At 48.1% G+C, this 22790-nt stretch overlaps 2 protein-coding genes across 3 annotated transcripts in view; one reads left to right on the top strand and one right to left on the bottom strand.

Annotated features, from left to right (window-relative positions):
- Positions 1-14216, top strand: part of TGM4 (transglutaminase 4) — a 28195-nt gene extending 13979 nt beyond the window's left edge. The window contains exons 5-18 of the mRNA XM_010566965.1: positions 1554-1698; positions 4481-4660; positions 4804-4910; positions 5235-5364; positions 5997-6115; positions 7523-7630; positions 8191-8365; positions 8868-9006; positions 9263-9366; positions 10216-10467; positions 11066-11413; positions 12775-12944; positions 13446-13582; positions 14075-14216. Coding sequence (XP_010565267.1) covers positions 1683-1698; positions 4481-4660; positions 4804-4910; positions 5235-5364; positions 5997-6115; positions 7523-7630; positions 8191-8365; positions 8868-9006; positions 9263-9366; positions 10216-10467; positions 11066-11413; positions 12775-12944; positions 13446-13582; positions 14075-14216 — 2127 coding nt within the window. The 5' untranslated portion in view covers positions 1554-1682. The remainder of the gene's footprint in view (positions 1-1553; positions 1699-4480; positions 4661-4803; positions 4911-5234; positions 5365-5996; positions 6116-7522; positions 7631-8190; positions 8366-8867; positions 9007-9262; positions 9367-10215; positions 10468-11065; positions 11414-12774; positions 12945-13445; positions 13583-14074) is intronic.
- A 1837-nt stretch (positions 14217-16053) lies between these two features.
- Positions 16054-22790, bottom strand: part of ZDHHC3 (zinc finger, DHHC-type containing 3) — a 32553-nt gene continuing 25816 nt past the window's right edge. For both annotated transcript variants that reach the window (XM_010566954.1, XM_010566955.1), the window contains exon 7: positions 16054-19027. In XM_010566954.1, coding sequence (XP_010565256.1) covers positions 18785-19027 — 243 coding nt within the window. In that variant the 3' untranslated portion in view covers positions 16054-18784. The remainder of the gene's footprint in view (positions 19028-22790) is intronic.

Here is a 22790-nt window from a genome sequence, read left to right as displayed (position 1 = left end):
TATATATATAAAAAACAGGTTGAGACTGGATTAGAAAGCTACTGTCAGTGACTTCAGATGAAGTGGATTACTCTGTTGCTGTAATTAAGTGGAAACCAGTAATATAAATCATAAATGTTCAGGTTACATGTATTACTGGTTATGTTATTGTACCGACATTCCACGTATACTTTACTTCATCCTATGCTGTTTCTAAACAAAATGTCTTTCACCCTCCAGGAGGAAAGAAATGCAGAGTAAAAGCAATGCTGAAAACTAAATTGGGGTTGTAGTGGTTTTTTCAATAGTGAAATATGTAATTGCCAGCACATTGTCTGATGCTGAATGGTGAGTGATGCTCCGTCCACTAAGAATGCTGGTGGTTCAGATGTTCATGCAGATGTCCTGTGAGATTATAGATGTGTACTGAACCCTCGGTGCCCTGTGATGCACTAGTCATGCTCTCAAGTAAGGACACCCAACATATACCTGCCAGCAAGCCGTGACATGCTCAAAGGGTGGGATCTGCTAACTCAGCACCTAGCTTGCACTGACATTTTAGCACCAAATGAAACAGTCCTCCTAAAGTAAATACCTAGCTACCTGAATTGATGGAGAAAAGTTAGTGCCTTTGAAGGCTTCCACAGGGAGATCTTGTTTAAGGACATCCTACATTTAGATGTGCCACCCTTGCAGACTGAGTCCTACCTTGCAGGACCCTGGGCTGCTGCCGTGAAGGGAGACATTGGGGGGCTGAGGCTGTTCCCATGGCTGAGCTGCCTCTTCACTCTTGGGTATTTGGGGACATGTTTGTATCTCTTTCTGGCCACTATACCCATGTCGCTGTTGGCCTGTGTGCCACCAGCTCTCCCCTCTGTGGGACAGAGTCATCTCTCCATCTTTGGTCACCCTGAGGACTGGGATGGCAGTGGGGCACGTGGGGTCCAGCCACCTCCCAGGCAGAGATCTCTGGTACAGCTGTCAGCAAAGAGCGGCCAGCAAACAGCTCCTGATCCACCTCATTTCTTGCTCCTCCTGGACATGGCCTGTTTCTCCTCTTTCCCACTCGGTGCTCCCGCTGGACTACCTCCCCTGGCATCCACCTGGCCCTGTGGAGAGGGGGCCAGTGCCAGGATCCTTGGGTTTTCTAACCCACATGTGTAAACGCTGGATTTTAGCCCACAGCTTCAAGTGCTTCTGTCCCAAACATGATGACAAAAATCTCGTTAACTTCAAAGAAAGTTAGTCTGGTCCTAATGGGAAACCCTGTTTTCCTAAGAATTCAGTGTTTGTGGGTTGCCTTGTAAAGTTAGCCCTCAAGTTGCAGTCCCATTAGGACATAGGTGCATCCCTGTTACTCATCTAGTCCATGATTTTACTGTTTGTCAGTGAAGGGTCTGTCCACTTGTCATCTGATTGTGCAAATCCACCTTCCATGTGAGTTGGGATTTAAGTTTCGCTGTTTTTCAGGGTCTGACTGTGTGCAGAGGGAGTTGTAGTCTTTTTTTTTTCTTCCATGGGAACTTCCCTTCTCTGAACACCTCCCCTTGGCAGTGGACCTGGTGACACCTCAGAGCAAGACACTGATAAAAAGGCAAGCCCGTCTTCCTTCTCCACATTCAGAAGGAAGTGGCAAAGGCTACTCAGGAGCTTAGAAGCTGCTGGCATTGCAGGCATCTCGGGTCGAAACACTGACAAGAACCATGAGTGGTAACGCTGGTGAGTTTTTAATGCTCGATACGATAGCCTATATTGGATGTGCAGTTTGGCAGGTCTCCTACAGGGAGGATGGAGGCTCCAGCAGAGGTGGGGGGTTTCCTCACGCCTCTGACTGCTGTGGGTCACACCTTCGGGAAAGGTCTTTCAGTGCCACTGTGGCTCATGGGGGATAGGTTTGCTCTGGCTACGCAAATTCTGATTTTGATGGACCAGCTGAAAAATGCAACTCACTTTTCATCAACCTGTAGACATTGGGCTCTATTGGTGATAATGGGAAAGAAACGCGGCTTTTCTAAACTTGTTCTGTGTCAAGGTGAAAGGAATTTCTTTCTTTCAGACTACTTGATCATGTAGATTATTGCTCTTTAGTGACGGCTGATACCATCTGACAGAAGTTTCAAAATAATTGAAAAGGAGATTTATTTATTTATACCCGAGCCCCTCCATTTCACACCTCCGTACTCTGAATATGGATGAGCTGAAGTTTTCCAGGAGGTCTTGGGCAGCAGCAGCTTTGGGATGTGATCTCACATCTCTGGGATGTGAGGGAGTGTGTGCCTGGAGGTTGGGCAAGGATGGGGAGTAAATGCAGATGTCCAAATTGTGCTCTCTCTTCCAAAACTACAGTTCTCATCCTACTTCCCTGCTCTCCTTCTGAGCAGCCCTTATTCCCGCTGAAGCCAGGCATGCTATAAACACTCTGCTCCATATTTATATATTTTTTAAACCCCATCACCTCATCGTCTTGGAAAAAAGGCCCTAGATCCTTACCAGTGCAAAGCCTTCATGTCCCCATTTTTGTTCTGGATGATCGCTGTGCTCTCGAAGCTCTGAGCCTCTCCCCAGGCAGGCAGCAATGCGATGGGGCCAGTAGACTAGTGTAGGAAGGAGCCCTATAAGTGATAAATCATGGAACTAGGAGATAAAAATAAAAATACTGCCTTGATGTTTCTTCTAAAAAAAGGAGAAAAAAAAAAAATCTGACAGTGTTCGGAGTCTGGCCAGCCCCAGGAGCGAGTGCAGCCAGGGCTGCCTCTTGCAGCTCAAGCCTCTGTCCCATAAGCAGGTGCATTCTTGGTGTGCTCAGCTCTGCTATAAATCATTAATTTCCATGTTGGCAAAGCGGGTTGCCTGCAGGCAGCCCAGCCCTGTGCCCCAGGCAGGAAGCGGAGCAGGAAGCCAAAAGTGGCATGCAGGGGCTGCCCGGGAAGGGCGGGCTGCGGCCAAGCCCCCTCGGATGCAGTGATGGGCGCACCCCTACCTCGCTCCACGGCATTTCTTGGCACGGGACACCGCACCAGCCCGATCGCGGGGAATCACAGGTGTGTTTGCACAGGAACAAGTGCAGTGCAATTGATGGGCAGCGCTGTGTGGGGACAGGTCTTTGGCCCCATGCTCTGCACTGTCAGGGCATATTCCAGATGATGTTCAGAAACAGGGGGTGGTAATGCAGTCCCTAAGTTCGGAAATGCTGGGAGGATGGATTCCCCGGGGCCCTTTCCTACAGCCATCCTATGCATTCAGCTCCCACATCCCTCCGTAGCCCTCTCCCATCACCAGGTCTGTTTTCTGGTAGCTTCTCAGCCCAGCACCAGGGTTTCCATAAGGAACAAGGTTGACCAGCTTTGGCGACTGGAGATTTGTTTATGCTGGGGAAGACCCATTTCCCCTTCCTCCTTCTCAAGAGGGTTAAGCAACTTCATCTGATTTTTTTTTTCAACATATATACACACACCCTCCCCCCCTGTTGTGCAAAACATCAGCCTGAGATTGGCATCTGGCAAGCAGCAAGCAAACAAAAAGCACTTGAAAATGAAATCAGTTAATGAAAGGTGATGGTCAATTTCAAGTCTATTTGCTATACCACCGATAACTGTTATGTAATTAAGATAAATATGTTTTATATAGTTAGTAAGAAGAAATACAGGGAGGTGGTCATCTGGTGGGGATCCACGGACTGTCCGTTCACTTCACTCAAGGCTGCAGTTGCTGCCGGGTGCAGGTCACAGTGAGAAGCATGCCAGCCTGCCTGGGATCTGGCCCTGCCTGTGACATCTCTCATGATGCTGATGATCTCAGCAGATTTCAGCCTCTTTGATGTTAGGGATGGCTCTTGTTGATAGTCAAGTTAGCACAGTTGGCTGATACCTTGTGAATCTGTCAAGACATTTGGTGAATTAATCCCCTCAACCATTATGCCTTTGACTTGCTAATTTCTAAGTTAACATAAGCCATTTTAAATTTCCTGACTCTCCCATGTGTTCATCTGAATCACTCATGAGCCAAGCACTTTTAAGGTATTGTTACTCCCTACTGTTTACACAGAATTTATCCCTTAAGGATATGTAACGGGCAGGTACAAGGCGGGTTAGACACTTCCAGATATAGCTCAGCCACGTTCTGGCATGCTCCGGCTTTCCCTGTCATACCTGGGCAGCCTCCCAAAGCCTGATGCAGTGACGCTGTGTATAATATAGTATATATATTATACATATTATATTTTATATATTTTAATGTATTATTGTATGTTAGTATATTTTATTATATTACACAGTATGATACTATACTATATTTTATTTTATTTATATATATGAACTGTTTTACCATCCATTAGTTGTGGTGGTCCTCAGCGTGATTCCTTGTGCTAGATCACTGGACACTGAGATGTTTTGATGATTCACAGGGCTCCATTAAGAAGAAGAAAACTGTCTTTGCTGAGCAATTTACCATCGATCTCCCCCCCTTTTTTTTTCTTTCTCCCTTTCTGCCAACGGCTTTCCAGGGACTGATCTGAAGGTCACTGGGATTGACTTTCTCAAGAGCCAGAACTCCGGCCTGCACCACACGGATGCGTACAACATCAAGAACCTGGTGGTGCGGCGTGGGCAGGCCTTTCAGCTCCGGCTCAGCTTCAGCAGGGAGCTGAAGAATGCTGACAAGCTGGTGCTTCATTTCAGCATTGGTAAGCAGGACCCCCCTCTGTGGCCTTCGGGCAAAGTGGGAGAGCCCCAGCAGCCTCCGGCTGCCTGTTCCTGCTGCCAGGCACTGCACGGTTGTTGCAGACCTGTGTGACCCTCCCACATCTTGTGTTGGGTTTGTTTCCAGGCGAAAAGCCAATGAAAGTCAGAGGGACCCTGATGTCGCTGAACCCGAGGCATGAGAAGGATGTCAGCGGGTGGCAAATCTCCATCGTCAAGAACAGCGGCAAAGAGGTAGAGCCGCTGGGCAGTGCTCCCGCATGGAGGGCAGCAATGCCAAGCCCATCGGGAGCTACAGAGCAAATCCTCATACCCCTGACCTGCTTTCCCTTAGCCCTATAATTTTAGGCGGGCAGCAGCCTTGCCCTGTTTAATTCATTGCTCCCCCACCGTGCATGCAGAATGAGCCCCATCCTGCTGCCTTCCCCTGTCTCCCTGCGCGGACCCCTGTGGCCACCAGCTTTGGCACTCATGCTGGTCCTGCGGTGCCGTGCTTGTGCCGTGCCTGTGGCCGTGGTGGAGGGTCCGTCATGCCGTCTCTCCTTGTCACCTCCCTAGTGCCTGCTGTCTGTCACCAGCTCACCCAGTGCCCCGGTGGGAAAATACACCCTGAACGTGAAGACTGGGACTAACATTTACAAGCCTGAAAACGATGCTGTCTACCTTTTGTTCAACCCTTGGTGCGAAGGTGAGTGGTCCTGCAACCGAGGGTGATAATTACTGCTGCCAAGAATTATCCCTGGGGGAGCTTCTCCTCAGGTTTTTCCTCCCACATATGTTGCTTTTTCTCCATAAAACACCGCAAGCAGCGTCCTCACGGAGCCGGCAGGAACCTAGGCAATAGCAATGAGCCAGCTCCTTGCTGGGGAGTCCCCAGTGCTGGGTTAAGGGACATCTGTCTGCCACCTCTGTTTGCACCTGTGTCACCCCTCTGTTTCCCTGGGCCAGCACAAAGGTTGACTGAGAGGACTGAGTTGGCTTAAAATCCAGATAAAAAAATACCCAGACAAAAAAAGGTGCGTTGTTGGTTGGCATCAGTCCCCCAGTTCTCTCTGCTTTCTGCCTAGTCTACTAAAGTATTTTTTTCAGAAAGAAGTGTTTTGCTAAAATGAAAAAATGGTCATATAGCAATAGTCCTACAGGGGTAAAATAAAGAGTAGTCTTATAGGAAATTCTCCCACTATAGGAAAAAAGTGAGTGCTGCACAGTCATCATTTGGTGTAAATGTTACAGAGTATCAGCTCCCCGAGCTTAGCTTTCCAAGGAAAATTTGGTATAGTGTGTGTGCAAACCAACTAACATGAGGTTTTTTTGCTCCAGGTGATGTCGTCTTCCTGGCCAATGAAGCGCAGAGAAAGGAGTATGTGCTCAACGATACAGGCTGCATCTATGTTGGGTCTGCATACAGCATACACGGTAGACCCTGGAATTTCGGGCAGGTAAAACACAGCTGTCATGTTGGTGTTATTACCCTTATTTGCTCTTTCTCCCTTAGGCATTCATTTCAATGAATCAGACCTATAAACTGTTTAAGCCCATGAGTAGCTCAAAGCACTTGAATAATCCTGCCAGCTTCACTGGAAAGGTTCACCTGCTTAGAGTAATCTGCATGCTTAAGCGTTTTCCCCAGCCACAGCTGGAGAACGAGGTTTAATGGCACATTTATAGTCAGATCACGAGACCCCTGGCAAACGATGTGGACAGAGCATTTCTGGTTGAAAAAATTCCCAGAAGGAGTCCTCCCTACTCTCACGCAACACAGTAGCTGTTGGTAACCAGCTCGGGAGCCGTGGAGAGGCCTGACGGGGGAAAAATATTCTGATTATTTACCTGTTGCATCGTGATTGGGAAAAAATAGGGGAAAAGCACTGGCAGAGGTTGTCATTGTTCAAGTGGTGCCTTCACCGACTGCGAGGTGAACTGTTGGGTGCAGGACACCATCAGCCCGCCCTCTCAGGAAGGGTGTTCCTCCACGCTGCCTGTGAGATAACTCCAGTGGAGTGGAATGACAAACTGGCTTGGCCTAGAGGTGAGAGGTGGATGCCAGAGCAGGTTTATTTGCACTCTGTAGAAAGCACACAGGCACCCAAACAGAGCATCCTGCACCCTATCCAGACAGACTTCCCCACCAAAAAATGTTGGAATCTGGTTTTTTTTCTTTTTGCTTTATAAGTCTGTGATTTCAAGGTGTAGGATACAGCTAGCCCAGCAAAAGTGCTTGTGCTGATGCCTTTTCCACAAAGGGGCCCAATTTCCCATAGGGCTGTTCCTATCCTAATATTTATTCTGCTGTTAAGCAATAAGAATTGATATTGATATTCTGCCAAGCTTCGTTGGATTGGATGTTTGACATCTCTGTGAATTGGACCTCAGGGACCTTTATCAGCAATTGCTAATTAGGAATCTTTTGCTGTAATAGTCTGCATTTATGTACCTTTTTTTTTTCCCCAGGGTTCATTTTGTACCTCTGTCAATAGACTGAGTATCTGTAGTGCACTTAAATTTTCATTACTCTTGTGAGTAATTTGCAGAGTTGCAGGGAGATGACATCAGTGACTTAGGACTACTCACAGGAGTAAAGTTTGCTGGGTCAGGTTCCAGCTGTCTTTGCAAGACACGTGAGATGGGCTTTTGTCTTCCCAGGTGGGGTTTCATTTAAGCCCTTCCTTGGAGAGGACAGCTTTGTGAAGCCCTGTAGGCTTGAAAATTCAATGCCATAAAGGAAGTTTAGAAGTTAGGACTAGTCAGACAGTTTCCTCCAAGTACTTAGATAGACTTTGTAGTGACTGAACAAATTCTGGTTTAGAGCGGTGTATAAAAATGTCTCCACTTCCTCTCCTAAACAGTTTGAGGAACTCATCTTGGACACCTGCATGTATCTGCTGGACAAAAGCAAACCCAAGCTGAGCAATAGAAAGGATCCTGTGTTTGTGTCCAGAGCCATGTCTGCTTTGGTACGTCTCTCTCATAGAAGTGCTTTGTCCCTCCAGCTTTCCTTCCTCCTTCTTACTTGCTCTTCTTTCCCTGGGGCCTTGAACACCATTTCAGGATGCATCTGAAATGGGTTCCTTTGGGAAACCACAAGGAAAGAGCCAGAGGCATTTTTGGGTGGAGGGAAGAAGCGAGCAAAATACAGCATCTCCCCATCTCCAGAGCTTGCCGCTTTCGCGGTGGTTGTCCTTCCCCAACAGCTGCACTGGCAGGGCCAGCACAAGGCTTGTGTTTTGGGGGGCAACTGCTCTCTGTGGTGGGACCCTTCTTGGAGCCATGGGGTTTAAAATACAAGATGCAGAGTACATTTTGGCTGTCCCAAGCAGCAGTGCCACCTCCCTCTAGATATCCAGGTGGAGGGTTTCCAACTAGGGGGGTCCCCAGCCAGCACCAGCAGCCTTGCTGGGTGCCACAGGGCTGTGGAGCACCTGGGGAGCCACAGGGTGGGCAGAGACCCCGGGGTTTAAGCCTCATTCAGCCTCATCCCCATACTTTTCTCCTTTACATGTGTTTGTGGCCACAGGTTAATAGCAATGATGACAGCGGTGTCCTGCTGGGGAACTGGTCAGGGAATTACAACAGCGGGACCTCCCCTATGGATTGGATCGGTAGTGTCGCAATTTTGCAGCAGTATTACAAAACGAAGAAGCCCGTCTGTTACGGTCAATGTTGGGTCTTCGCAGGAGTCCTCACTACAGGTAAACACTGAACTGTCTCCCTTCTCTGATATCCTAATTACTGTGCTAGTAAGCCAAATTACTGTGCCTCTGAGCACTGGAGGTGGCAGGGTCTGTCATGTAAGGAAAGGCTAAGGGAGCCAGGACTGCTCAGCCTGGAGAAGTGAAGGCTCAGAGGGTCTTACCCATGTGTAAAATACCTGACAGGAAGGAGTGGGGCAACAGAGCCAGGCTCTTCTCAGTGATGCCCAGTGACAGGACAAGATGCACAAACTGAAGCACAAGAGGTTCTGTCTGAACATAAACTTTTTTACTGTGAGGGTGACAGACCACTGGCACAGGTTGCCCAGAGAGGTTGTGGAGTCTCCCTCCTTGGAGATAATCAAAAGCTGTCTGGACACAGTTTTGGGCACCTGCTGTAGAGGACCCTGGGTGGGCAGAGGGGTTGGATGACATGATCCCCAGAGGCACCCACCAACCTGAGTGATTTTGTGACCCTGTGTTTTGTCTGTCTGTGCCACAGTCATGCGCTGCTTGGGGATCCCATCCCGCTGCGTGAGTAACTTCAACTCGGCACATGATACGGAGGAGAACCTGAGTGTTGACATTTACCTGAACGAATTCGGAGAAAAGCTGAACAGGATGTCCTTCGACTCCATCTGGTATTGCCAAAGGCGGCTAACACTTCCTAACCCCCCTGCCACCCCGCAGCACCACATTTCCCAGTCCCAGCAATTCCTTTGAGAATTTCCCTACTGCTTTGGGTTTGCTGCCCGGGAGAGAGAGAAAGCCTGGGGTTTCACAGGGTTACACGCAAATCCCCATTAAACCTGCCCTTACTTAAGGATTAAGGGAGGAGATCGCGACTCTTCTGGCTGTAACAGCTCACTCCTTTTCTTTCAACCCAAATGCACGCAGGAACTTCCATGTGTGGAACGATGTCTGGATGAAGCGGACAGACCTGCCGGAGGGGTTTGATGGCTGGCAGGCAATCGATTCAACCCCTCAGGAACAAAGTCAAGGTAGGATTTGCCTAGAAAGGCTCTTCTGCAACTGCTGAGGGAGGCAGGGACATTTCATATGAAAACCACGCTCCCCAGTCAGCAAAGCACATACTCCCCATGCACAGCTTCACGCGCTTGAGCAGTGACATCCTAAAGCCAGAGATCTCACTCCTGCCATTTTAGCCCAGGATAGGAGGAATGGTGTTTCCTGGGAGGCAGAAAACCAACCCTGTAGGACATTGTGGGGACATGAATGTCATTGCAGATGTTAGAGTGCACAGCTGGAAATCAGAGCTAATTTCTCTTTCCACCATCCTCTGATTTCTTTGGTGAAGTTGAGCACTCAAAGCAGTCTGTAGCAAGAGGTGCCACCGCTTTCCCCAGTAAAGATGCTTTCTGTAGAGCTTTCCTCAGGAAGTCATGAGTCTGTTCATTGGTAAATGAGAGGAGTGAATGTCAAAATTGGTGACTACCCTCCCTGCACAGACGCAGGGAATTCAGAGGCGGGAAAGAAAACATTAATCCTCAAGGCTGTGCAGAAAGTGGCGTATTGCAAGGAGATCAAACACAGGTGGCTGGACTTGGTTGACTCCATTACCGAGCCACGATTTCCAAACCTTAAAATTATTTAAGTGAGGGAAAACACATAAAAGCTCTTACCAGACCTTGGTCATCTATAAAAAAGCCCAAACAGCTGTGGGATAAGTGGGGGTTTTTGGAGTTCATCACCGAGTTGGAGGAATATTTACTACTAAAAGTCAACTACAATGGCCACAGATTCCTGCTGGGGTGGGTCCAAGGGTGGAACAAAAATTGGAGGGTCTGCTCATACTTGAAAAAGCAAATGGTGTTGAATACGCTTTCTAGGTATTTTCCAGTGTGGTCCATGCCCACTGAAGGCTATCCGAGAAGGGGATGTGTATTTGCCCTTCGACAGCAAGTTTGTGTATGCGGAAGTGAATGCTGACAAAGTCTACTGGGTCGTCAAGAAGGTGAATGGCAAGGATAAGTACACCAGGATTAGCACGGAGACCCGAGGCATCGGCATAAACATAAGCACAAAAGCTGTGGGGCAGGACAAGCGGGAAGACATCACTGCGCAGTACAAGTTCCCTGAAGGTGACTGCCCCTATCCTCTAAAGTCGTACCAAAGAGGAGACCCCTGGCCATGTAGGTCACCCCACAATGCGTGTTTTCTCCAGGAGAAAACCGCAGGAGTAGCTGCAGTGGCAAATCCTGTGTGAGGCCTGGAGACCTGGGGGAGGCAGCGCTGCTCCTGGTCATCTTCATGCCCGCAGTGACACCCATAGGCTGCTCTTTAGGGACAGGTGTGAGCAAGCTTGCAGGCAGTGAAAGAAATGGGCTGAGCGGCCAGACTAGTGGTCAGACTCACCATTGCTTCGTTTATTCATTCTTCTTTTTGTCTTTCCATTCCCTAGATCATATTGGAAACAAACAAACAAAAAACCCTCTGCATTAGGCTGTAAAATTTAAGAGTGTCCATCCTCTAAAAGTATCATCTCCTTCAGGAAATTCTTCCAGTCTAAAATGCTACAGTTAGGTCTGGTGATAGTGTAAACCAAGAAGGTCTCCTGAGCAGAGGCTGGAGGTGCCCTGTCATCCTCTCTGCTCAGCAGCAGAAGCGTAAATAAAGGGAAGGTGGCTCTGAGTGAAGAGACTGAGATAGAGCTATCACCCCTCTTTTTTCTTCATCCAGGCTCCAAAGAGGAAAGGAGGGCCATGCAGAAAGCTTCCTCCTTCATACACCCTTTGGGAATGACACCTCGTGCATTCTTCTCATCATCTGGGCCCATGGATGAGGTGGCCTCTAAGCCTCAGGTCCTGCATGAGGAGGTCTCCAAGACTGGTCTTCAGCTTGAGATAACCAATAAAGCAGCTTTGTATCCTGGCAGTCCCCTTGAACTGGCTATCATGGTGAAGACCTCTGCTCCTGGGAGCTGGACCATCAATCTTGCTGGCTCCTGCCAGCTGCAGTCCTATACTGGGAAAGTTGAGGCCAGCCTTGGCTATGTCAAGGAGACTGTCAAGCTTGAAGGCAAATCTGGTAGGCACGGAGAGCTTACTGTGTTCTATGGACTATTTACTGTGGCAGTCTGGGGTTTCACTCCAGCTGGTTCCCGATAGCTCTGCTGTAGGTCACTGCATGGCTCTGTACAGCATGAAGACCAGAAATTGCCTGCCTGCTACCTACCTCTCTTGTTACTGCGTGTGGGAGTCTCAGTTACAGACTGGGAGCCCACCGAAGCAGGGACCAAAACGTGAAAGCCCTGTCCCTGCTGCAGCTTCAACAAGATGGTTAGAAATACATCAGTGTGGGCGGACAGACGTTTTCACAGTGTGAGTGAGGTGTGCTGGAGCATCTCCCTCCCATCTTCACTGTGTAAGCATCAAAGATGCCACGGCAGGCTTTGGGTGCATCTGTATGGGTCAGGTCCCTCATAGGATTTAGATGGCTGGAAATTTCAGCCTTTTTTTGTTCTTGTGCTTGCCACTCTAAAGTTGATCAGCTGGTGGTGATGCTGGTGAGTGTTATTTTCTGAATTCTTCACCCAAGCAAATTTCAACCTCATGGCTGCCTGCCTGGCTGATCCCAAGAGCTGTTCATTGCATATTTTTGAGCAACCTGGGTTGCATTTCTGATCCCCAGTGATGTGACTGAAATTTGCTAAACAAGAGACTAATGAGTGATGAATAATTAACAGCACTTGCTCATTCCAAGCGCGAGTCACTCTCACAAAAAAAAAAAATCATCTTTGCTGCTGGTGATTGCTGAGTGTTTTCACGCATATACTGTGGCTGTCAAAATGCAGCAGGGTAGGACACAAAGGTAGCTACATACATTTAGAGAGAAGGACAGGCATTTTTTTTTTTTATTCCCAGAGGCCACAAAGCCTTGCAGCTAAAGCAACATTCAGGCTCCAGCACTGCTGGCGCTGGGGCTTTTCTGAGCCACTGGAAGTTTGTCCAGGCAATTAAATATAAAATCTGAAGTGAAAGGAAAACTGCTAATTTCACAGAAAGCACTGCCTCAGAGAAGCCCTAGGGGACACGGGCTTAAATGTACCCAACCTCACTCTCCTCTGCCTCCTCCTGAGTGCCGGGGCGGGGGGGACGAGGGCTGCCAAGACGCTGATGTGAACCCAAGCCAGCGCTCAGCTTGGTGGGGCGATGGTGTGGGCTCAGCCACCCTTCCCATGGGCTGAGCGTGCCAGGTGCCACCCACCCAGCTGGAGCTTTGCCCCACGGGGACACGGCCCTGACAGGCCCCTGGGTCTAGCCGAAAGCAGGATGGTCTCGGCAAATACATCTCATCCCACACCCTAGGACACCAGCCACCAGACCTGACTTTGCCACCCAATTCCTGGGCGTGTGATGAAGAACTGAGTTGTGTTTTCTCTCCTGCAGAGATGCAGGTCCCTCTGAAAATTGCGGCTGATGCATACATGAAGACGCTGGCCTCAGTGGAAGACGAAGTGCTCGTCCACGTCACTGCTGTCGCTGAGGTCCAGGGGACGGATGACAAACTCACCAAGGAGACGACGATGAGCTTCGAGTACCCCCCCATCACCATCCAGGTGAGGCATCTGCCAGCCCAGCTCCTCCACGGTTAAAACCCTGCTCACTGTAACACCATGGTGGTGGTAGCATTCCCAGGGGGATCGCCCTAACAGCTGCCTCCTGGGATGCACCGTCCTTGGCATTTTATTTGGCTATTCAACCTTTATTTGAAGGTTGAAAGCAGCCATGAAATGAAGATTTTATTGCCCCATCTAAAATGGGCAGGCAGGGGCTGCTGGAGGGAAGGGGATGGAAGAGGAGAGAGTTTGTACTGGCCCGTCTCCAATCCCACAGCTCCACCTCCTGAAGGAAAAAATGTGTTGAGAAACCAGAGAGAAGAGCTGGAAAAACAGCCGGCAAGGCAGAGCATGCAGTGCCACGGAAGGGTAGAAAGGATATGAGGGGGTTGTCCCCTGCCATGCTGGTGGTGAGGAGCAAACCTGCAGCAGCTCCAGCATCTTTATTACCCCTCTGATTCCCAGTATTTGGGTTTGTTTCTCTCTTTCCTCCTCTGCCAGATGCCAGAAACAGCGAAGCTAAACAAGGAGTTCACCTGTGCCTTCATCTTCAAGAACAAGCTGAACATGCCCCTGGACAACTGCAAGCTGCTGGTGGAGGGCTTGGGCCTATTTAAGATGGCAACATTTGATGAGGGGTAAGGAGATGAGCCCAGTATGAAATAAGCCTGGCAGGACTCCACTTTTTTCTTTTTTTTTTATTTCCCTTGACAAAGCAGTTAGGGGATTTGGAGCAACAGGGCCCTTTGCAAGCTGTGTTCAAAACCACACCATGTTTGGGCGCATTCCACACAACAGAGAGACCCACACAGAGGTTGGTGTGCTCAGGGTATGTGGGCACAACAGGGGCTCTCCTCCAGTGCTGCCTGGCCAGCATGAACACAGCTGCTTCCTTCAGAGCCCAATTTAGTGTTTCAGCAGTATGGGGAAGTCTAGGGAAGGTCCCCAGGATCACTGGGACCACCAGCCACCACCACTGTGCCAAGCCTTGCTTGCTGCATGTTGGTCACAGGAGAAGGGAAACACCCACCCTAAACACATGCAGCAGCTATTTCCTTAGGCAAAATGATTCAAAAGCAGAAAATAAGAACCATAACTCAGGCTGGGACTATTTGTTTCTTTCTCCTTAGGGATGTAAAGCCTGGTAGGATCATTAAGTCTGAAATAATATGCACTCCAACAAGACTAGGAGAGAAGAAAATAGTAGCCAAGCTGACCTCGACCGAGGTCAAAGGGATCTCTGCGGAGAAGACCATCACCATCACTGCATAGGATCGGTGCCTCGGTGGGCATAAACAGTGCCCTCGCGTAGCACTGCTGCGTGTCTCAGGCATTTCTTGCCTCGATTGCTGGATAGTACTCTTCAAGAGCAAGAACCCCATTAAGCTAAGGGAATTAAACTGACCTAAAGGACACAGTTGCGTTGATTGCAGTTAATTGTGATTCAATAAAGACTGTTAAAATCAACTGCGTGATCGGGTTGTATGATATTGCCGGGTTGGGATGGCTCCGAACCCCACCTAAGGCCAGGGGTCGGAGCTCGAGAAGGTGCCAACTTCAGTTGGTGGCGGGCATGAGCCAGGGGCTGTTTTGCAGCTGCTGGGCTGCCAGAGCCAGCAGTGCTGTGGTCCTACGTGGGAGACCACCCAGGGCCCTTGCTGCACCACAGGCTGCAGCACAGCTCAAGAAATATTTTAAGCAAATCCCTCCTGGGCAATTCCTTCTCCCTCCCAGCTGGGGAATGTACTGGCACACACCTTTTTTTGCCTTTAGACAACAAAAAGAGCAAACCTGGCACAGCCCCCCTGAACGCCATTTTTCATACATCTTCTTCCTATCCCACCCAATCTCTTTTGGAGGTTTTCAGGCATTTTTGGAAGAAGTACCATCTCCAGGAGCATTACCAGTGCTTCCCTAGAAAAGTATAACCTCCACCCTTCCCCTTCCACCCTGAATGCTGCTGGATTACAGGCAGGACCTACCTTGACAGCAGTGTACATCTGGAGACAACAGCTGTGCACAGCTGGAGGCCACTGCTGCACTGCACAACCCTGCTGGCAGCAAGGGATTGCTCTGCCCCATGGCATTGCCACAACACGGCCAGCAGCAGTCGGGCACTGGGGTTTTCAGCATTTCCATGAGGAAAAGGGAAACTGAGCCTCACAGTAGGGTAGGGGTTTATTTATTTGTTTATTTAAAAGGCAAATGCTCAAGGGGCTTAGGGCTGTAGAGTGGAAAAAAGAAATGGTTACGTGCAAGCCCATAAAACGGGAGGAGGAAAAAACGGGAGGAGGAAAAAACAAGGGGTTTGACCACTCCCTTGTGTTTCAAAGATTTGGGGAACACCCAGAGGAGTGCCCAGGCGGCTGTTGGGCCACAAAAGGCGGTCAAGGCTGCCCCGGCCCCCACCACCCCTCTGCCCACCGCGTCCCGGCACCCTGTGGCAGAGCTGGGGAACGGGAGCCCCTCTCCGCAGGCAGAGCGGGCGCAGGGTCCATGTGTGTGGTGCCCACCGGGAAGGGAGAAGCATGTGGTCCTTGGCAGATGAAGTATTAGTTCTTTAATAAGTACAATAGCAACAAGAGGCATAAAAAGGAGTTACAAACAGCAAAATATATATATTTTCAAGAGATGTAAATTCTTTACTTGCATAGAAAACGTGATGTAGAAGACACCAGATAAGAAGCACAAGAATGCTTTCCACGTCTGCCACAACGCTGTCCATCACATATTAACATGCTGGAGCAGTGATGGGATCTCCAGCAGACCATATCGCACTAAGCAGTGCGGGGGGAGCATCTTCCCTGACCCGCCACGTGCTCCCAAGGGTCCCCCTTCCCTGGGGCCCGGTGAGCCGGCTGCAACCATAGCAGCATGGCCTGAAGCTGAAGGCATGATTTAACAAGGGCAAGGAGTGTGTGGAGGAAGGGAAGGAAAACGGTGGGTTTGGTTTCAATTTCCTGAAAAACACATTTGGTCTCAAGCTACCAGGTAGTCGTTAAAGAAGGAGGTTTATACTAGAACTGTGGATAAAACAGGATTCGCCAACTCATTAAGACTTTTGCAATTTCTGAGTTTCCTCTCTGTCTCCGTATAGTGTGGCGATACACTGAGGGGTACTGGGACTACAGGGGGGGGAAGAAGAAGAGGGGGACGAGGGAGACCAACAGCCAAGAGACACCAGATTTGCTGGACGTAGGAAGTCACCCAGCTGGGTCTGGGGGGTGCATCGGAGCCGGGGCTGGGCTGGCTGCCCACAGCTCTGCGTAAGGCACAGGGACGTGTCCCCATCTCTCAGCTGGACCGTAACTGCACTGTGGGAGAAAGGAGGAAGACAGTTGTTCTGGCTCTCACCCTCCTCTTCACACTGCTTTCCAGCTTCAGAAAACAAACCCAGAAATGCCAGCACCTGCGGAACAACACGAGAGGTGGGAAACAGAAGCAAAGGACGCCTGTCATCGTGATGAGGTGAACCAGGTTTGAGAATGGAGGAGGAAATATGCTGCCTCCATTTGTGCCTATCCGAAGCCACAGAAGCGGGGTCCGCGTCCTGAGAAGCGTCACCGAAACGCAGCATGAGGGGGTCTCTCCCAGGCTGACAGCCCCATGCGCCTGCCTCAAGGTGATTTTCAGCCATTAACTAGTTTCTCCCCGCAGGACCCTGTAGCACCATTTCCACTGCAGACATGGCACCTGAGGCAGGGATGTTAACTGGATGCAGAGGCCGAGCAGCAAGCCAAAATTAGAAAATGTGAGCTAAAAAGGGCACCCTTACTTTTCCACCTTTGACACCCCTATTGCTCCGTATAGGAAATCCCTTATAGATCTGCATACGTCCCTTTCTTGTGGGATGCTGACGGAGAGGAACGTAGGCTGGTGCAGAAGTAGCAGAGCTTCTTCTCTCACTATGACACTGCTGCACAGGGCAAAGACATTCAAGACCTCATGTCTAAATGACATGAGAGGACACCTCAATTCCCCCCAAATGCAGGGTGTTTCCCTTTACCTAAAAGGTTTTTATAAATAGACAGTTCCTAATGACTTTTTCTATATCTATTTTTCATTGACAAAGAGCAGACATCCAGGGGACAGGGGATGGGACGACTGTTCGGAAATACCCCCTGGGTTTTAGCCAAGCTGTGCTCCTCAGTCACGGCACTCCATTTGGTCCCAGTCCCTTTGCCAGGGAAAGGGACTGCTGTGGCAGAGGACAAGTCCAGGAGAGTATCTCATGCCTCCACAGTAGCCCTGAATGTCACACCATTCATACATACTAAGACGCTTTTTGGGGGAAAAAGAAAAAAAAAAAAAATCTTGCACAAATCCCATTTGGTACTGTTTCTATAAATAATAAAAACTTCATACAGGTCTTTCACAATACCGTGCTTTCATCCCCCAAACCCATGTCTCTTACTTTCGAGAGGAAGGAATTATCTTTGGTCCATGTTACAGGGGAGGGGGAGATAAAAGTCAAGCAGGTCTTGTCAGGGGAAAACCAGGAGCACCTCTCTAATATTCTGCAAAATCTACTGACAAGGGAGACAACAGGAAGGAAAAAAAAAAAAAAAATCTGAAAAAACAGTCTAAATTAAAACTACACTGACATCTGGAGCATGCCAAGTGTTTGTAGTGTATCTGAATGCAGCAGCTAGCGTCACCTCTGCCTGATTTGCTGCAACTACTGCTGCCTGCAGCAATGCCTTCCTTGAGTGATATATATTCCTTCTACAGGTTCACCAATGTTCAGCAGGACCTGGCTGCAAAATTAGCGTAAGGAAACCCTGTGTAATGGCAAGTACTAATAGGACAACATTAAACCCCAGTAAGATTAAGAGGCGATATTCATTCTCAACTAACTCTAGCTATCAAGAAAAGAAGAGAGACATCTAAATTAGACAAGTCAAATGGAGAGAACCAGTACCTCCATCACCAGGGTCCTCACATGTCCGTCTCTTCTTTGACCACAGAAACAGCCCCGGTGCCTGACCTAGACCAGCTGCCATCATTCCAGGCTGCAGAGTTTGGCCAGGCAGCTCCTGCTCCACGCATCCTACATGCTAACAAACCGCAGCCCCAGAGCAAAAGCTTCCCCCCCACCAGCAGCTCAACAACCCAGCCAATATTTGCCCGCTCTCGGCTGCGCTGGTCATGGGTGAACGTTCCCACCGGCCTGGCACCACCACCAGCCCGCCAGCTCTGATGCTGCTCAGGCAAGCACCACCAGTTTTGGGCAGCCCCATGAGCACAGAGGGTTAAAATTTACACCCGGAGGTATTTCGGAGCCCAAAGGAATTACACCGAGGGCAAGCTCGCCCATCTGCTGCGTCTGTAGCCCGGCATCCCACCTCTGCTAACACCTGAGCACCAGCAGCTTTCACAATCCAGAGGCAGCATCCATGGGATGAGCCAAAAAGGACACGTTTTTCAAGAAAAACTTCAGAGCCAGGCTAATCCGGCCATTGTGCAGGGCTTATCATTTAGCCCTCCAAAAGGCTGCAAGAACAAAAGACTAACCAGACTCCTTAGGACTGCACATTTCTGGGAGCTGGGACCAATCTATTTGACAATCATAAACTCTCCTTAAAGACCAAGTAAGAAAAGCTCAGTAAAGCAGCTGATGCAGGTCCAAAAAGGAGCTTATGAATCTCATCACTTACAAAGCTTTCTCTGGAGATTTGCATTGCTTCTGCTAGTGCTGTACTTGGCTTCCACATAAATACTCCTGAATTTTTGTAACGCACCAAAAGTATGTTAAAAAACAACCCCTTAAATCTCCAGCACAAGTAGTTATTAAAAAAACAACCTGAAAGCTGCTCCTGACATCGTGGAGGATGCTTTGCTTATTCATTTAACACTTGGACAGCAACATCTCGAGCGAGAAACTGCTCGATTTCTTCTTGGGTCATTATTGCAGACGCGGGAGCTGCTGCCACCGCTTCGGCCGGTGCTGGGCTCTTACAGCTCAGGTTCGAAAAAGGGTTGAACCAACCCAAGGAGAAGGCACCACCGAATGCCAGCTTCATTCCTTCCCAGCCGCTGATCTTCTCCCAAGTTGGCTTCTGATTCTTAAGACGCTCAATACCCTGCAAGAAGAGAAGAGTTTTGGGTCGTCTCACATTTATAGCAGGTATTTGGGCACCAACCGCTGTAGCACGTGCAAAACTGCCTATCTATAGCCAGGATATTACTCAAGTTTTAGTTAACAGTGAAGATGGATGTCCTGCGTTACTGAAAGTTTCATCCCCAAATTTAACAACAAAACCCTAAAACAAGACCAAATTCATGGACAATCTGAATCTCAGTGACTTATTTCAGTATCCGTTGCTATTTATTTTTATGGTAAAGAGACAGCTTCTGAAAGGCCACCCTTTTTGGGAAACATGCACCTCTTCTCCCATTGCTTTTTGAATCCCTCCAAGGAGTAACAAAATACAATTAGAACTTAAAACTTCACCTTATTTGGGCATTTTTACAATAGTTCAGGTGCAAGGAAAATACTGCAACTTCTTCCAGCAATCAGGAATTTACCGCAGCCATATCCAGGCTTGTCACTAGAAGCTGACATAAGAACAAGCTTACTCTGTGCTAATTAAGACCAAATATTTAAGAGGGCAATTTCCATTTAACAAATTGTCAAAGACAAATCACAATGCAAGCTGGATACCCGCTGGGAGGTGAGGAAATCTGTACGGGTGGAAGTGGAGGCTTCAAAATGGGACCAGAGCCGTGGTCAATCAATATTCTGATTCATTCTCCCTCCAAGAACACCACTTTTAGTAAAGCAAACATTTTGATTGTATTTAAATAACAGATCCATCAAATTCGGGTGGCTACATTTTTTTTCGGTAGTCTTCTCCATGTAGAAATAAGGAATGAAGAAAAAAAAATTTTTTTTTTTTTTTTTTTTAAGGCTACCACTATGTGAAATTGGGCACAATTTTTTATGCCCACTTTCTGTATCATGTATAGAGAGGAGTCAGATCTACAGCTGCATACGATAAGCTCATGATGACATGTAGAAACTCTGTTCTTAGAGAAGCAAGAACAGTGGTTCCAAGTTTTGAGACACTCAAGGAAAGGAAAAATGAGTAAATTCAGTTAAAACCATTTAAAAGAGCAGTTTTAGAAGAGCTATGAAAAATACACTCATCACATTCTAATACTGCAGATCTTCCCTAATGACCCACAAAACATTTCAAAGCTTTGCAGGGGGGGAACAAATACACACAGCAGCTCAGCAGCACCACAGCTGCACTCAGTGTGAGCCTTATAAATAACACGACATTTTAATACAGCAGCAGCTTGGTTTTGCAATAACACTGAGTCAGCATGAGCAGCCCTGGGAGAAAACACACCACAAAAACACCGTGCAAAGCTTTTGTGAGCTTCATTCACGCCCTGTTTCTCATGCTGACGTAGGAGAAATCCAGCAGCAAATTTGCAGAAAGAAATGACGCAGTACCAAAACTGAAGTCTTCAGGGTTGCAATTTTGGGAAAAACTCAAGCCCTGAAGGACAAACGTGCATCTTGCAACGCAAGGCACAGGCGCATGTCCCTTCGCTCTGCTCCCAAGCTTGCAAATGCGCGGTTTCGACTGTTCCAGGGAAAATCCCTTGCAAGCTCTGGCCCCTTGGGATGCGACGCTTGGTGCTGCTGCGGCCAGTGCCTGTCCTTACCTCCCTACTGGGCACACCGGGAGAGCAGCAGTGCTCGCGCACAGCAGAGTGGAGCCTCGGCAAAGGTTTTTAGCACTACCGTGTCCTTTTCCTCCAGGATACTCCGGTTCCAGCGCCCGGCGGCTGTGCAACCAGGAGGCAGACGCTTTTGCAGCTTAAAGCAGAAGACGACCTTTGGTTGTCGGCTGTTCCTTAGCAAACTGCAGAGGTTTCTAATGCGTTAGTAACAAACCGGCACCGTGGCTGCGGCATTTATTGCGTGAGTATCTAGAGAGAAGGAAAACAAGTGGCCCGGGGCAGGAGGAGAAACAGACACCAAGCATTCAAACCCTTCCCCGGCACAAGCTTTAACCCTGCCCTCAGCCAGCTGCGTAATTTGTTTTGATCCACGCTGCCCTCTGCATCAGGAATAAGGATCTTGAACACTTCTGGGCAGCAACCCCTCTCTTCCCTCCCCAGAAAACATCATTCACCGGCTCTGAACAGTGTCTGCTAACCAAGGCAACAAGCAAGGTCAGGCTGAGGTTGTACTAATGCCAGATTAGAGAGCAGTTAATCAGAGCAGGCAGGGGAATACTTTCTCTCTCCCAGCCTGATCTCACTAATCCCTTCAGGGCACATATTGAAAATAAGCCGAAGTTTTAAAAATTGTATCCTGGTCTAATTTTGGCTGCCTGCCCCACAGTGAGTGGGGCGTGAGGTTTTGCCTTAAAAAAATTCAAGGGGGATGGAAGGAATGCACAACTGTTGAAGACATTTCACTACTGTTTAATGAAACTTTTTTTTTTAAAATATTTACCCAAAATCTCTCACCAGTATTTTAGTAAGTGAGAATTTTGTATTTCAGATTAAACAAACACCTGTTTCTCTTTCCCATCATCCAGCTACTTCACTTTAAAAAAGTGCTCAGAAAGCATCATCTGTCACTATTCCAAATTACATAATTTTGAACAAATACTGAAAAGAGAGAAGACATACACAGAGAAATACCAAATACTGGACACTCCCATTTCAGTAAGAGGTACAACATTGCCAACGCGGGGACAGTAAGACAAGGTCGACCTGTTACCACTGCGATGCTGCAGCATATACCCTGTTTCTCCCACCATTGCCCTCAGTATTTGCTCCTCTGCAATGCCAGATCTGCAGGACAGCTCTTGGGTGTTAGAATACATACATTAATTTCTTTTAATACACTTTTAAAATCCAAAAGGAAAGAGCGAACAGAAGAGGCAAGCATTGTAACAATTTGTCCATTAAGGGGAAGACACGGGAAGCATCGCTGTCAGAAATCACCATTAAGGCAGACTTTCCCTACAGCAGTTTCTTGCACTCATTCCTGCTTGGAGCAGCCCTTAGCTTTTCAAAAAAGAAGTACTCTGCCTCTGATCGAGTTTGTCCTCTTGGCCACACTAAAAGAGAACTAGCACCTGAAATCAGGTAGTCCTGCCCGAGAAAATACATTCCATGAGCAAATCGGTAAGTCTGCCTTTCTCATATTAATACTGACCCACGTTTAGTATCATTCAAATTGCATCAAATTGCACTGCCAAGTTGTACAGTGCCAAGTAAAACTGAGGACCCACACACACGACAGGTACCAACGCACATTTGCTTCTGCAAGCTCTGATGATGCCTCATTTAAAACGAAAACTGTTTGACTGCAAATATTAATACTATATAATGTTGTTTGACAATTTGCAATTGTTTGAAATGAGAAAAACTGACTAATTACACATTTTTTCACAACAGTCAAAACGCCAGAACAACGTAACCAATCTTCCTCCAAAATGCATCGTGAATAAGGGTAATTAAAATAAACCAAAGCTGGAATGAGCACCAGTGGAATTTGTAATCAAAACAATTTTTAAAGCAACGAACTCTACAGAGAGATGCATTCATTCATTAATTGCCTAGTTCACTAAAGCCTCTCCCCTCAATACACCTGATTTTGCGTCAAGACAGCTTTAGGGCCGGATTCTCTACCAATTCAAGTTACACCTGCACAAGTCTCACCAGCTGAACTGATCCTGCCCAAAGATCCAGCCCTCAACTACTAAGCTGGGAGCATTCTCTGAAAAACACCACTGCATACTAAAATCAGAGTTACATATTTATTTACAATAGCCCTCCACTATCAGCAGTATCAGCACAATAAGAGCAAAACCG

Source organism: Haliaeetus leucocephalus, unplaced genomic scaffold (genome assembly GCF_000737465.1).
Source record: "Haliaeetus leucocephalus isolate CR32 unplaced genomic scaffold, Haliaeetus_leucocephalus-4.0 Scaffold222, whole genome shotgun sequence".
Classification (NCBI taxonomy): Eukaryota; Metazoa; Chordata; class Aves; order Accipitriformes; family Accipitridae; genus Haliaeetus; species Haliaeetus leucocephalus.
The sequence above is the reverse complement of the archived record's forward strand: the minus strand, read 5'-3'. Positions and strand labels throughout refer to the sequence as shown.